Source organism: Hordeum vulgare, chromosome 3H, assembly GCF_904849725.1.
Source record: "Hordeum vulgare subsp. vulgare chromosome 3H, MorexV3_pseudomolecules_assembly, whole genome shotgun sequence".
Taxonomy (NCBI): Eukaryota; Viridiplantae; Streptophyta; class Magnoliopsida; order Poales; family Poaceae; genus Hordeum; species Hordeum vulgare.
In genome coordinates, this window is record NC_058520.1 from 357,709,986 (window position 1) to 357,724,956 (window position 14,971).

General features: G+C 45.6%; 1 protein-coding gene across 2 annotated transcripts; it reads left to right on the forward strand.

Moving 5' to 3' along the window:
• Positions 1 to 11,672: 11,672 nt before the first annotated feature.
• On the forward strand, positions 11,673 to 14,454 carry LOC123439952 (pentatricopeptide repeat-containing protein At5g55740, chloroplastic-like). 2 transcript variants are annotated; one of them, XM_045116566.1, is made up of 2 exons: positions 11,673 to 13,479; positions 14,009 to 14,454. In XM_045116566.1, the coding sequence occupies exons 1-2, from the start codon at positions 11,720 to 11,722 to the stop codon at positions 14,013 to 14,015; spliced, it is 1,767 nt and encodes a 588-aa protein (XP_044972501.1). In that variant the 5' UTR covers positions 11,673 to 11,719; the 3' UTR covers positions 14,016 to 14,454. The 2 variants fall into 2 exon arrangements, with proteins under 2 accessions (XP_044972501.1, XP_044972500.1); XM_045116565.1 differs by lacking the exon at positions 14,009 to 14,454 and having other exon boundaries at positions 11,673 to 13,926.
• The last annotated feature ends 517 nt before the right edge of the window (positions 14,455 to 14,971 follow it).

Sequence of the window (14,971 nt, forward strand, 5' to 3'; positions counted from 1 at the left end):
ACGTGAACCACTTTCCTTTCCGGTTTAACAAACATAAAAAGTGATTAGGACAAATCTGGACAGAATTAGATTTGAACGCGTGGGGTCGTCTCAGAGATGCTATATGAAGTCTCCGGCCACATTTAAATGCCTAGATAGGTGATTATATTGTGCTTCACCCTCGTGCCATGTTTACCAACATCTAATATTGTCGTGTACCTAAAACAAGAGTGAACTTAATAATTCGTATGTGGAGTTTCGTCAATATGCAACCCGTTGCATATTGAGCTTCACTTAATGTGTAGTGTTTGCGTGATATAAATTGCCATGCTATGCCTTGCATAATTTTAGCTGTACATGCATCATATTAGGTAGTGCATCATGTTGCGCATGTCCCGTGGTGAATATCTGTGTTGATTCTTGTTTCCGGTTTGTTCCGTCTCGATAGAGTTCCGCAAGCGTGTCGGAAAGTGAGGACCCGTTCGACTACTTCGGTTCGTCTGCTTCACGGAGTCATTCTTCTTCCAAACGGGATCTCAGGCAAGCAAAGTTATCAGAATCATGACTCAAGTCTTAGAATCTTACGACTTTACGATCCAAACTAGCCCCTCCGATTCTACGATTTTTCTCATAGAAACTATGTTTCTACGATCCCAGTAGTTATGATTCTAGGATTCACGATCCTACCAACGAAGCTCCGATCCGATTCAGAATCACGATTCTGACAACCTTGCAGGCAAGATGACCATTTCCCCAGATACCATTACTATCATTGCCATGCTAGTTTTATCGCTTCTATCGATTATGTCTCGTTGCCTACCACATGTTAAATATCAGCCTCTCAACAATGCCATGAAACCTTCAACCTGTTCAACCTAGCAAATCACTGATTGGCTATGTTACCGCTTGCTTAACCCTGTGTTAGCGTTGCTAGTTGCAGGTGCAGTTGCTTCCATGTGATAACATGGGTTCCTTGTTATATCACCCTATTAAATGATATCTAATTTAATGCACCTATATACTTGGTAAAAGGTGGAAGGCTTGGCCTTTCTAGCCTGGTGTTTTGTTCCACCTTTGCCCCCTTAGTTTCGGCTACCGGTGTTATGTGCCATAATTGAGCGCTCCTAACACGATCTGGGTTGTTATGGGGACCCCCTTGATAATTCGTTTTAGATTAAAGCTGGTCTGGCAATGCCCAACATTGGTACTACATTTGCCCAACATAATAATTTTGTTAATACTGAAAGCATAGGGCGTCATGAACCCGAGGAGTAATTTTACGTAATACAGGGAGGGCCAGTGCTGATGGTGCAGGTCCAAAACAGAGCACCGTGCGGGGCCAACCTGGGGCAACTCGAGAGATTTCTATGAGGCCACTGTACGCTTTGCTTATCCGTCGTATCCTGAGAACGAGATACGTTGCTCCTATCGGGATCGTCGACACGCCGGGTGGCCTTGCTGTATTAGTTTTACCTTTGACAAATGTCTTGTGCATCGGGATTCCGGTGATGCTTTGGGTACTCGCAGAGTTGAGGTTTTCCACTAAGGAGTCCGACGAGATCGCGAGCTTCGTGATCGAGGATTTCTATGCGGCTCATGGCAATTTGTGATGGATTAGTTGGAGCACCCTTGCAGGGTTAAATCTTTTCGGAAAGCTGTGCCCGCGGTTATGTGGCAACGTGGAAACTTTGTTTAACACTCGTTCTAGATAACTTGAAGTTAACTTAATTAAAACTTGCCAACCGTGTGCGTAACCGTGACTGTCTCTTTCGTGAGTTCCTTCTCCGATCGAGGACACGGTGGGGTTATGTCTGACGTAGGTAGGTGTTCAGGATCATTCAGTTGATTATCAGTAGTTCGCGTCCGCTATGCATAGATCTTCCCCCTCTTATTTCTTGTACTCGTAAGTTAGCCACCAAATATATGCTTAGCCGTTGCTGCAACCTCACCACTTAACCTTACCTCACCCATTAAGCTTTGCTAGTCTTGATACCTTTGGAAATGAGATTGCTGAGTCCCTTGTGGCTCACAGGTTTCTACAACACCAGTTGCAGGTACATGTAAAGGTTATTTGATGCGAGCGTGTTGATTGTTCATTTGGAGTTGCTTCTTCTTCTTCTTCATCGATCTAGGATGGGTTCCAGGGCGGCAGCCTGGGATAGCAAGGATGGACGTCGTTCTTATTTTCTCGTTTGTTTTCGTCCGTAGTCGGACCCTGCCCTTCTTCATGATGATTATGTATTGTACTGATATGACTCTGATGTAGCTTGTGGCGAGTGTAAGCCAACTCTATATATATATATATATATATATATATATATATATATATATATATATATATATATATATATATATATATATATATATATATATATATATATATATATATATATATTCTTTTCAGTACATGTACTTGTAACGATATCCATTCTTGCGAAACGACGAGATGCGCTTCTATCCCTGACGAGGCCCTCGTGCCAAATTGAGAATAGGGTCGCGTCTTGGGCATGACAAGTTGGTATCAGAGCAGTACCGACCTAGGAGCCCCCTTGATTGATCGAACTTGGCTGAGTCGAGTCTAGTGAAAAACTGCTTTGAGTCTAGTTATATATCGGAGAGTAGGATTCTTTTTTGTCCTCATCTATGCTATGGTGAGGATTCTTGATGTAAGATTTTAATTCTACTCCTCTTCTCATTCAAAAAATTGTTAGGATCACGCGGATATATTTGGAATCTATATGATGCCGATGTGACAGAGTTCTGTCTTGGTGCCTCCTGCCTGACTTGATTTCTTCCAGGGAGTTGAGCTCCAGGGGATTCTCGAGCACATTGTTATCATTCAGATTTCTTAATATCTCAGAACGAAGGATGTTTGTAATTGCTTCAATACTAGTAGTGGCGAGATAACCCCGATGTACCCAGTACTGGTGCAGATTGTTTGTGAGTACTGCCATACTTTGTATCGTTGTGATCACGAGGGTCTGTAGTAGATGAAGGTCCGAGATTCTGGTTATGTGTTGACGGATGTGATACATTGGACGGGTTAGTATAGGAGTTGTGTGACATAATACTCCTTGTATCCGTGTACCAGATTGCATGACCAGAAATTTCGAGAATTCTTAGGTGGGAATTCAAGTAGTTACTTATAGGACAATCTTCCAACAAATGCATGATGTTAGGTTGGGGTTCGACATTTAGTGGATTCGTTTGTTGACGGTCATCTTATAGCGGTTCTTGTTGTGTCTTAAAGAGTCCTTGTAGCTTGCTACGACTCGGGGACGCTTCGTATGTCGGGTGCACTGCCTTGCACTTGATGGCTACTGTAATATCGAGCCCGTGCGATCCTGTCCACGAAAATATCGGACGAAATCTTGCTCATGAGTTTGTTCTGGCTTGTTTCATAAGCCTCACCCCTTGTGTTGTTGGAATATGGTAATTCAAGTTGCTTCGATGTCAAGTGGTGATTTCAGATCGTTCCTAAGTGGTGTTCTCATATTTTTATGAGAGTATTAATTATGTTTCTCAAATCAATGTCTTTTCAATTTCTTGTCAACCGGAGTCGTCATATCAATTCTTTTCCAACCGGTGTGCTTCTCTTCAGTCAATTCCATCCTCTCCAATTTTGCAAGATCAATCTCTCATTTCTTTCCGGAGTTCATCTCATTTGTCCCAAGTTGTCTTTGTTTTTCTCCGCGCTCCCGCCCTTTTCTTCGGTGATTGGATTTCATCGAAGTGCATTTCATTTCATTGTTGCTTCCGCTATTTGTTCTTTTCTCTCTTACCCGGTGTTTCATTATGAAGATTCTCAGGAGCTTCATGTTCATATTTATTCATTCTTGTCATCTTTTCCGGTGAATTCAGTTCAAGCTATCCATGTTCTTTATATCCTATTCATCCTTGTAATTCCGTCCTATGTTGGAAATTCTTATCAAGTCTTCTTGTTGTCAATCCTCTCTTTTCTATCCGGAGTGCTGAAGTTGTCTCAGAAGTTCTTGTTTTCAATTCTTATATTATTTCAAGGTGCTCATCCTCATCTAGTTTTCATTTGTACCGGTGCAATCTCTCTATCTATTCAATTGTTTTCAACGGTGATTTCTTTGAGTGGGCCCATAACCCACAGGTTCTTTCCCATGATCTTTCCTGGCTCTTTTAATCTTTTCTTGGAGATCATTAAATCTTTCCAGCTATGATGTAAGTATGGATTTCATCAGTCATATTCTTTCTTCAAGATCAATTTGTATTAATTCTCTTATTTGGCTCAACCTTTCATTCTTATTATTCCGGAGTGTCTCAGTTATTCTTGGTGGTGTTCTCCTCCTCATTTTTAGCTTAGAAGACCGACAGAGTGTTTCTCTTAAATCTTGGTCCATTCTCTTGAAGATTCTTCATTTCAGCTTCGTGTTATCATCTTGGATTGTTCTCGATCATGAGATACCCCTTTCTGTCTATCCGGTGCATTTTAGTGTTGTTTTTATTTATTGATTCTCCGAAGGCCATCATTTTAGAAGAATTTTTCGTTCTCAGCTTTCAGCTTTCATCCTCAAATTCTTCTCAATTGTTGTCACTTCGTTTGTCTCTCAATTATTCCGGTGCCTCATTCAAGTTTTCTGTTAGGTGGCTCATGATCTTTTAGTTCTCATGCCTCTCCTTTAACTCTTGGTATTTCCATTCAATTGTGAATTCTTACCGGTGCTTCCTTCAATTATGCTTCATGTGGTGCATATCTATCTATCTCTTCAAGTTTCTTTCAAGAAGAATAAGTGGTATGCTAAATCCATTGCTTGTCATCAATTAAACTTGATGAAGGATAAGCATAACATAAATCTTATTCTTGTTCTTAGTGATACAGATCTGTATTCTTCTTCCGGAGTGGCTCATGATATCAATTATTTTTCCCAAGTGCTCATGTTTTCCTTTCCGGAGTTCCAAGTTTTCTCATGTCTCTCTTCGTGAAGCTTCATCTAAGTCATGGAGGGCCTGAATCTGATTCTTTTCATTCTTCATATATTTGCATCTTTCTTTTGTAAACGGGGGTTCGTCTTGGTGGTTCTTTAAGAATTCATTTATTCTCTATGTGTTCTTCAAGACTCTTTTTGGAGTTCCTCAAGTATTCTTTCTCTTGCATTTCCATGTGCAATTCTCCCTCCTTATCCTTTGAGGTGGTTTTATAACGTTCTTGTTAGTGGAGGAGTCCCGAAGGGGAGTTATTTCAAGAATGAGATAATTAAACCCACCAATTCTTTGATCATGTGTTATTTTCAACCCGTGATTTCTTCATGGAGCTATCTTGGTTTGGATTTCACCTAAAGCTTTTCCTAAGGATTGTTGCTATTATGGTGATTATCATTGATCCAAGTTCTCAATGTATGCTCTTGCGGAAAGAAGCTTCCCTTCTCTAGTTTCTCCCAATCAATCTTTGTTTCCGTTAGTGGTTGGTTGTCAACTCATTGTTAGAGATGGTTTTCATAAGTCCACTACAAGCTTGTTCTTTCGTTGTTGATTTTCAACAACTCCATTTAATTCTTCTGTTAGGCTGCTATTCAATTCAATTGTGATAGTAGTTGCCATTCCCTTATTCATTCTTTCTTCCCAATGATCTAGTTTCTATTCTCTTATTCCGGAGGCGTTGTGATGTTGCTCATTTGGATCAATCGTCTTGTTCTATCAAGATCGTGTTCTCTCATTGCTTTCAATTTAGTTGGGTTGTTGTGAATCTTCTCAAGCTCTTTTCATCTTTTCAAAAAATTTATCATCAATTTCCTACCGTAGTGTTGCCGAAATTTCCCGTGAATTCTTGCTTGTTTCTCATATCATTCCTCATCTCTTTGCAACCATCAAGAATCGTTGGTTTCACACGTTTGTGAAAGAAGCGACTAAGTTTTTACCTCTTGTTATTTCTCATCCTCTCCCCCTTTCATTCTTGGATCTCGGGGTGAGATCCTCTTGTAGTGTAGGAGAGTTGTGACAGCCCGAGACCGACGCCCCAGAATATTCCCCCTTTATTCCGTTTTCGTCGTGTGGTTATTTTTATTTGTCGCATCATCATCGCATCATGCGCATCATCGGCATTGCATCGGCACCCCGTTGCTGCCAGTTTTCAAAACTTGCATCCGTTGTTAGTTGCCGGTTCTCGTCGTTGTCCGTTCTGAGACTGACCGCACTCGCACGCGCCCGCGGCATCATCAAACCCTGTTTTAAAAGTGTGTGTAAAACTTTCTCTGATTAGGTTGAGATTTGACGTGCGGTCTTATTTTTTATATAGGCAGGCCGCCTGTCAAATTTCGTCGCGATCGGAGTCCGTCTGGTACCCGAACGGTCGACCGTAGCGGCACCGTCTTCGGGTATTCGTCGGACGTTTGTCGGTGTTTTAAAATCGTTGCCGGGTGCCCTTTTTTTCCTCTCATCTCCGCCTAGCCTCTCTGCACAGTGCACCGACCCTACGCACAGCCTAGTCCGAAAACCTCCTGAAACCCAAACCGGGTGCTCGTGACCGTTGGGTCCGGATCAACCCCGTTTTATCGCAAACTGTCTTTGGTTTGTCCAATGAACTTCCTAACCTATTTATCTCGACCACCCGATCTAAATCGGAGGGTCGAGATGAACCTACAACTAACCTGCTAGCTATATATTTGGACCGTAGACTAATCCACCCAAAACCTAGTTTCTAGGGATCCTTCCCCTATCCCAACCGCCGTCGCCAACCCCTTGACCCATCTCTTTCCTCGGGATCTCTCCCGATCCATCCCCTAGCCCCACCTTGCTTTCCCCACCAGGCCAACCAGCAACGAGAGCCCGAGCCGAACCACTGTAGCCAGCCGCCCAATGGCTACCTCACCCTGTTGTCCCTGGACATGCTCGGCGACGAGAGCCCGCAGCTCCTTCGTCGCGTGCCTGCCGGACCTCGCCGCGTCGTGCCGTAGCCGGAGCACCATGAGGGTGCGTTCCGACAGCCTAGCGCCCTCCTCCTCCCATAGCTCTCTCTCTCTCCCTGATCTCATCTCTCTTGGTTCTCTCTCTGTCTCTCACAGGGACCTGTGCACCTAACGCCGCCATGGCCGGATCTCGCCGCCTTGCAGCTCGTCGGCCGTCTCCGTGACCTAGGCCAGTGCCTCGCCCGGCCTTCTCTTTCCGTGTGCTCTCCTCCTCTCTCTCCCGTAACCCCCCTTTCTCTATGTTCTTTGGTCCCCGAGCAGGAGTCCCGAGCCAAGCCATTGCATGGACAGGAGCCTGTCGCTGCCTTGGAGCTCCACCACCGGCCAGATGTGGTGCCCCGAGGGCCGGATCCTCCCATCCCCGCCGTCCCCGACTAGCAGGTCCCCAGCGCCAACTCCTCCAGGCAGTCGCCTCCTCCAGCACCTCCCTCGCCCGCCTCTGTATCGCCATGAACCTCGGCCTCTATTTCCCCGATGTGAGCCCGTTTCCTGTAACAAAAAAAAACTCAGTTTTGTCCTAGATCCGTTTTGCTTGATGAGGTTATATTATGTCGCAGTTGTTATCTACCGCAAGTAGTTTATTAGCAAGTTGGTTAGCGCAGAAGTGCTACCTCCGGGAGGGCGAGGGATCAAATCCCAACGACTGCATAATTCTTCTTTTTTTATGTCTTCAGACTAGCAAGTTTGCCACTTTTATTGCATCTGCAACCATTACCCTTTGTAATCACTAGCATATGCATGTCATTCTGGTTACCCTGTCAATCCACATGCAAGAGGTCCTGGGGTCAAATCCCATAGAGGCCGAATTATTATGTTCCTATTTTTTTCTTCTTTTTCTTTCCTTTTCTTCTTGTAGTATTTTGTTAGTTGCAAATACCCCATAATCTGCCTCCGGCACATGGGAACCCGGTAATCCGGAATCGCCCCATCATTTTTTTTGAATGTTATGCACACACTCCCAATTCGTTTGCACTGGTATCTCGCCGAGTTATCAGAACCGGAACATGTTGTGACTGTCATTGCATGCATGTTGCAACCATGGCATACGATCTTGTGTTGCTCGTATCTTTTAGATCGTAACTCCGTTGGAATTGGTCCTTATATGTAAATGGACTAGTATGACGCGTAGTTTCACGTGAACCACTTTACTTTGCGGTTTAACAAACATAAAAAGTGCTTAGGACAAACCTGGACAGAATTAGATTTTAACGCGTGGGGTCGTCTCGGAGATACTATATGAAGTCTCCGGCCTCATTTAAATGCCTAGATAGGTGGTTATATTGTGCTTCACCCTCGTGCCATGTTTACCAACATCTGATATTGTCGTGTACCTAAAACAAGAGTGAACTGAATAATTCGTATGTGGAGTTTCGTCAATATGCAACCCATTGCATATTGAGCTTCACTTAATGTGTAGTGTTTGCGTGATGTGAATTGCCATGCTATGCCTTGCATAATTTTAGCTGGACATGCATCATATTAGGTAGTGCATCATGTTCTGCATGCGTCGTGGTGAATATCTGTGTTGATTCTTGTTTCCGGTTTGTTCCGTCTCGATAGAGTTCCACAAGCGTGTCGGAAAGTGAGGACCCGTTCGACTACTTCGGTTCGTCTACTTCACGGAGTCATTCTTCTTTCAAGCGGGATCTCAGGCAAGATGACCATTTCCCCAGATACCATTACTATCATTGCCATGCTAGTTTTATCGCTTCTATCGATTATGTCTTGTTGCCTACCACATGTTAAATATCAGCCTCTCAACAATGCCATGAAACCTTCAACCTGTTCAACCTAGCAAACCATTCATTGGCTATGTTACCGCTTACTTAACCCTGTGTTAGCATTGCCAGTTGCAGGTGCAGTTGCTTCCATGTGATAACATGGGTTCCTTGTTATATCACCCTATTAAATGTTATCTAATTTAATGCACCTATATACTTGGTAAAAGGTGGAAGGCTTGGCCTTTCTAGCCTGGTGTTTTGTTCCACCTTTGCCCCCTTAGTTTCGGCTACCGGTGGTATGTTCCATAATTGAGCGCTCCTAACACGATCGGGGTTGTTATGGGGACCCCCTTGATAATTTGTTTTAGATTAAAGCTGGTCTGGCAAGGCCCAACATTGGTACTACATTTGCCCAACATAATAATTTTGTTAATACTGAAAGCATAGGGCGTCATGAGCCCGAGGAGTAACTTTACATAACATAGGGAGGGTCAGTGCTGATGGTGCTGGTCCAAAACAGAGCATTGTGCGGGGCCAACCCGAGGCAACTCGGGAGATTTCTATCAGGCCACCGTACGCTTTGCTTATCCGCCGTGTCCTGAGAACGAGATACGCGGCTCCTATCGGGATCGTCGACACATCGGGTGGCCTTGCTGGATTAGTTTTAACTTTGACGAATGTCTTGTGCATCGGGATTCCGGTGATGCTTTGGGTACTCTCAGAGTTGAGGTTTTCCAGTAAGGAGTCCGACGAGATCGCGAGCTTCGTGATTGAGGATTTCTATGCGGCTCGTGGCAATTTGTGATGGATTAGTTGGAGCACCCCTGCAGGGTTAAATCTTTTCGGAAAGTCGTGCCCGCGGATATGTGGCAACGTGGAAACTTTGTTTAACACTCTTTCTAGATAACTTGAAGTTAACTTAATTAAAACTTGCCAACCGTGTGCGTAACCGTGACTGTCTCTTTCGTGAGTTCCTTCTCCGATCGAGGACACGGTGGGGTTATGTCTGACGTAGGTAGGTGTTCAGGATCATTCAGTTGATTATCAGTAGTTCACGTCCGCTATGCGTAGATCTTCCCCCTCTTATTTCTTGTACTCGTAAGTTAGCCACCAAATATATGCTTAGTCGTTGCTGCAACCTCACCACTTAACCTTACCTCACCCATTAAGCTTTGCTAGTCTTGATACCTTTGGAAATGAGATTGTTGAGTCCCTTGTGGTTCACAGGTTTCTACAACACCAGTTGCAAGTACATGTAAAGGTTATTTGACGCGAGCGTGTTGATTGTTCATTTGGAGTTGCTTCTTCTTCTTCTTCATCAGCGATCTAGGATGGGTTCCAGGTCGGCAGCCTGGGATAGCAAGGATGGACGTCGTTCTTATTTTCTCATTTGTTTTCGTCCGTAGTCGGACCCTGCCCTTCTTCGTGAAGATTATGTATTGTACTGATATGACTCTGATGTAGCTTGTGGCGAGTGTAAGCCAATTCTATATATATATATCTCTTTTTTTCAGTACATGTACTTGTAACGATATCCATTCTTGCTAAACGATGAGATGCGCTTCTATCCCTGACACGACCCTCTTGCCAAATTGAGAATAGGGTCGCATCTTGGGCGTGACAGAACCTTCCTGAATCTTGCATCAAGATTGGTGAAGAGCCAGTTTGCTTTTTTGCTTTATTCTCAACCGTCAGGGGGCATGACGCTATAATCACGAGTGTGTCGCACCTCATGCATGGGTTCTAATAGACATTTAGATAGCCAATGTGTAAATCACAGGTGTGTAGGCACAAGAGTCACTGGAGAGTAACGTAATAGACATTTAGATAGTTGTTCGCACTCCGACCTATGACCCCACTTCAAGATTTATAGGAATGCTAACCTAGCCGAAGGCGAGCTAGTGTTGCGTCATCGAATGCGTCGTTTGCACGCTGCACGACGAAACACGCACTCCAACCTATGACCCCCCTTCAAGATTTATATGAATGCTAACCGAGCCGAAGGCGAGCTAGTGTTGCGCCGCCGGAGGAGCCGTTTGCACGCTGCACGACGAAGCATGCACTCCGACCTATGACCCCCCCCCCCTTCAATATTTATATGAATGCTAACCGAGCTAAAGGCGAGCTAGTGTTGCACCGCCGGAGGCGCCGTTTGCACGCTGCACGATGAAACACGCACTCTGACCTATGACCCCCCTTCAAGATTTATATGAATGCTAACCAAGCCGAAGGCGAGCTAGTGTTGCGCCGCCGGTGGCGCCGTTTGCACGTTGCACGATGAAACACGCACTCCGACCTATGACCCCCGTTCAAGATTTATATGAATGCTAACCGAGCCGAAAGCGAGCTAGGATTGCGCCGCCGGAGGCGTCGTTTGCATGCCGAGGATTCATGAACCATGGCTCTGAATATTGATGAAACATGTCTCTAAAGATTCATGGACCGAGGCTATATTGAATGATGAACCATGGCTCTAAATATCGATGAAACGTGGCGCTAAAGATTCATGGACCGTGGCTATATTGATTGATGAACCATGGCTTTGAATATTCATGAGGCGTGCCTCCTCTGCTTGCATAAGGGTTGTGAAACTTGAAAGTTGAAAGTTGTACAACCGAGTTGAAAATTGACATTTGACCATGTTGAAAGCCCCACCCGTAATTTCCCCTGAAATCTCAACTTCTCGGAAATATAATGATAAAAAGTTGAAAAGGCAAACAGGGAACCAGCGTACGTTGTCGCGAAAGGGAAAACTGAAAACGAAAATAGTTTAAGGGGTTAGCTAAAAAATGTAAGAATCGAGAAACCGGAAAGGAAAAACCAGGAATCTTCGAGGGTCCGCTCCGCGCGTGACACTTATCGCGCGGAGGGAGCGCTAGTCAACTAGTTGCTCTTCATGCCTTAAGGCTTAGTAGATGTGGAAAAAAAACATGTAGTTTTACTGAGCCCCATTAGTCCGTTAAACATGGACCTCACGGCCCTTACGCTTTTTATCTTCGCTTCCGAGGCCCATTAGTCCGTTAAACATAGACCTCACGGCCCTTACCCCTTTATCTTGGCTTCCCAACTCCATGGCACGACACCGCCATGGCTCCGCTTCCTCTGCCCCTTCCCGCCACTCCCTACCCACCCAAACCCCATGAGTCCCCGCGACCCGCCTCTCTCCATGCCGCGCTCGCCTCCCTCTCCCAGCAAGGCAGCGACCACGGCAGCTTACGCGACGCCTTCGCCCTCGTCTCCCGCGCCGAGCGCCAGTCAAGCCCCGGCGCTGCCGTTGCCGTCGGCCCGGAGGTGTATGTGTCCCTCCTGCAGTGCTGCGTCGCCGCGGGGTCCCTCCGCGCCGGACGCCAGGTGCACGCTGCCGCCGTCAAGCGCGGGCCCTACTACTGCCGCCACGCCTACATCGGCACCAAACTTGCGGTCTTCTACGCCCGATGCGGCGCGCTGGCGGACGCCGAGCGCGTGTTCGACGCGCTACCCAAAAAGAACGCCTTCGCCTGGGCCGCCGTCATCGGATTGTGGAGCCGCGCCGGACTGCACTCCAGGGCCCTCGACGGGTACGTCGACATGCTGCAGGCGGGCGTCCCCGTGGACAACTTCGTCGTGCCCAACGTGCTCAAGTCATGCGCAGGGATCGGGATGGTCGGGACCGGAAGGGCGCTGCACGGGTACGCCTGGAAGGCGGGGTTCAGGGAATGCGTATACGTGTTGAGCAGCCTGGTGGACTTCTACGGGAAGTGCGGCAAGGTGGATGATGCGCGGGAGGTGTTTGATGCAATGACGGAGACGACCGTGGTGACATGGAACTCCATGTTGATGGGGTATATAAACAATGGGAGAATCGATGATGCCGTGGAACTGTTTTATCAGATGAGGGTTGAGGGCGTGCTGCCGACGAGGGTCAGCCTTCTTAGCTTTCTGTCTGCATCGGCGGATTTCGAAGCTCCTGATTGGGGTAGGCAGGGCCATGCCATGGCCGTATCGGGCGGCTTAGAGATGGATGTGATTTTGGGGAGCTCAATAATCAACTTTTACTGCAAGGTTGGGCTGGTCGAGGCTGCGGAGGCCGTGTTTGAGCAGATGGTTGAAAGAGACGCTGTTACATGGAATTTGATGATTGCTGGGTATTTGCAGGATGGGCAGACCGACAAGGCTTTTATCACTTGTCGAAAAATGCTCGAGTCTGGCCTTAGGTTTGATTGTGTTACGTTGGCGTCCATTATCATGGCTTGCATGACATCCTCTAGCATGGAGATGGGCAGAGTTGCTCACGGCTATGCAGTTAGAAACAACCTTGAATCAGACAAAGCGGTTGCTTGTGGTCTGATAGAGTTATATATGAGTAGTGAAAGGACTGAACATGCACGCGGGCTGTTCGATGTTATGAGTGGTAGAGACATGGTCATGTGCAAAGTGATGATTTCTGCTTATGCAGATCGTGGGATGAGTTGTCAGGCTCTCGAGGTTTTATATCAGATGCAACATGAGGGGATATCTCCAACTGCAGCATGCTGGGATTCAGTTATTTCAGCTTTTATGAAGAATGAGCAGATTGATGAGGCCCTAGAGATCTTCAGTGAGATGCTACTAACAAAAACACGCCCCAATCTACGCACATGGAGCCTGTTAATTAGTGGCTTGTCTCGAAATGGTATGCACTGCGAGGTAATGAATCTGTGCTGTAAGATGCATGAAGTTGAGCCAGCACCAAGTCCAACAATTTTCTCCGCGGCACTTGTTGCCATGAAAGCTGCAGCTTCAGTGCAATATGGAAAGGCAATGCATGCGTGCATTGTAAAGAAGGGCCTATTACTGTCCAAATCCGTGATACAGTCGCTGCTAAACATGTATGGCAGTTTCAGTGACACAGGCACGGTAGAAAGTTTACTAGGCTTGCTTGCTGCTGCACAGTAAATATCGCTGCTGCACATAGTTCCATTATATAGCGTTTGCACATAGCATCAACTTGCGCATATTCATCAACAGATGGCTATTCTTGGAGCAGAAGGTTCCAATCAGAAAAATGAGCGAGTAAATAGTGCTACTGTTGGCAAAAAGTGTACAGTTTGGGTTTCTGTGACCATGGATTGGACGCCGAGAGACATGTTACACCTCTGGTGTCTCCCTAGTTTGCTCTTTTTTGTAGATTAGAATGTTTGAGCCTCTGGCCCTTTGGGGGATTTGTGAGAGGACACGACATGGTCTAGATTTGCTGGGCAGATAAGATTATTGCTTCAGTTCTTGCTACAGTACTTTTCCTGAAATGATAAAAAAAGTTCTGCTTTGTACGTTTACTTTTACTGAAGGAACTCTGATATAAACATCATCTATGTGCATCGATCACTGTCTGTAATCGGTCAATGCTTTTGTTTGCAGAATGTAAAGACGACGGGGACAAACAAATGATCAGTTTATCCTTGGCAACTTACCCGATCGACACCACATGATTAGGCTGCCAACTCTCATCCATCGACAAGGCATGATGCTCCCGACGATCCCAATCCAAGGCGCGGCAATGGCGGAAAGGCGGGGGGACGCGATCCGGCTTTAGCAAGGCAGCCACGTGAGAAGTGGGCACGCTCACTTCATGCCACAACGAATGATGGAAGGATGGGAGCCCACAACCGAGTGCACCGCCACCATGTGTCTTCACCAAAATTCCCATCAACTGTCTTTCTGTTCAATTCCCTACCTATCTTGGAGGATTAGACCCTGTTTAGGACCGCTCTACTTCATCAAAAACAGTTCCGCTTCACCAAATTCATTTTGAAACAGTTTCTTACATGAGTTGTAGCTCTTTTATCCAGCTCCAGCTTCACGAATGGAAAATTTGGTGGAAAGAATCTATTTGATTGGATGAGAGGGGAAAACGAAGGGGTATCCATTTATTGATGGTAGTGCTGGATAACTTTGCTCTAACTTCAGCTTGCACAATTTTATGAAGCACCTCGAGGAAAGCTTCTTAAAAACAAGAAGTTGGATTTCAGGCTCTAGTTTTTTATGGAGCTGTAAATCGTGAAGCTATTCCGTTTGACTTATGTTTTCTAGAGTGAAGTTGAATTTTCTGAAATAGGGCAGTCCCAAACAGGTCCTAGTCTGTGCTTCGATGCAATTATGTCATGTTCTGCTGCAGGGTAGAGCGTCGGCTGAGTTCTTTTTTAGCACAACCCACCAGGTTTTATAGGTTTTATTTACCATCAGAATTCAAAGAATATCATGCGGGGGACCAAGCCATGTGTCTCGCGGATCTAGAATAGTAGTGAACCTAGTTAGATTGTGGGCTTCATAATTTGGACTCCTTTTTACATGAAAGAAATTACATACTCCTAAGAACAAGTA

Bases quoted from the DNA above. Each gene is read 5' to 3' on its own strand.
- LOC123439952 (XM_045116565.1), top strand. From the start codon at position 11,720: ATGGCTCCGCTTCCTCTGCCCCTTCCCGCCACTCCCTACCCACCCAAA.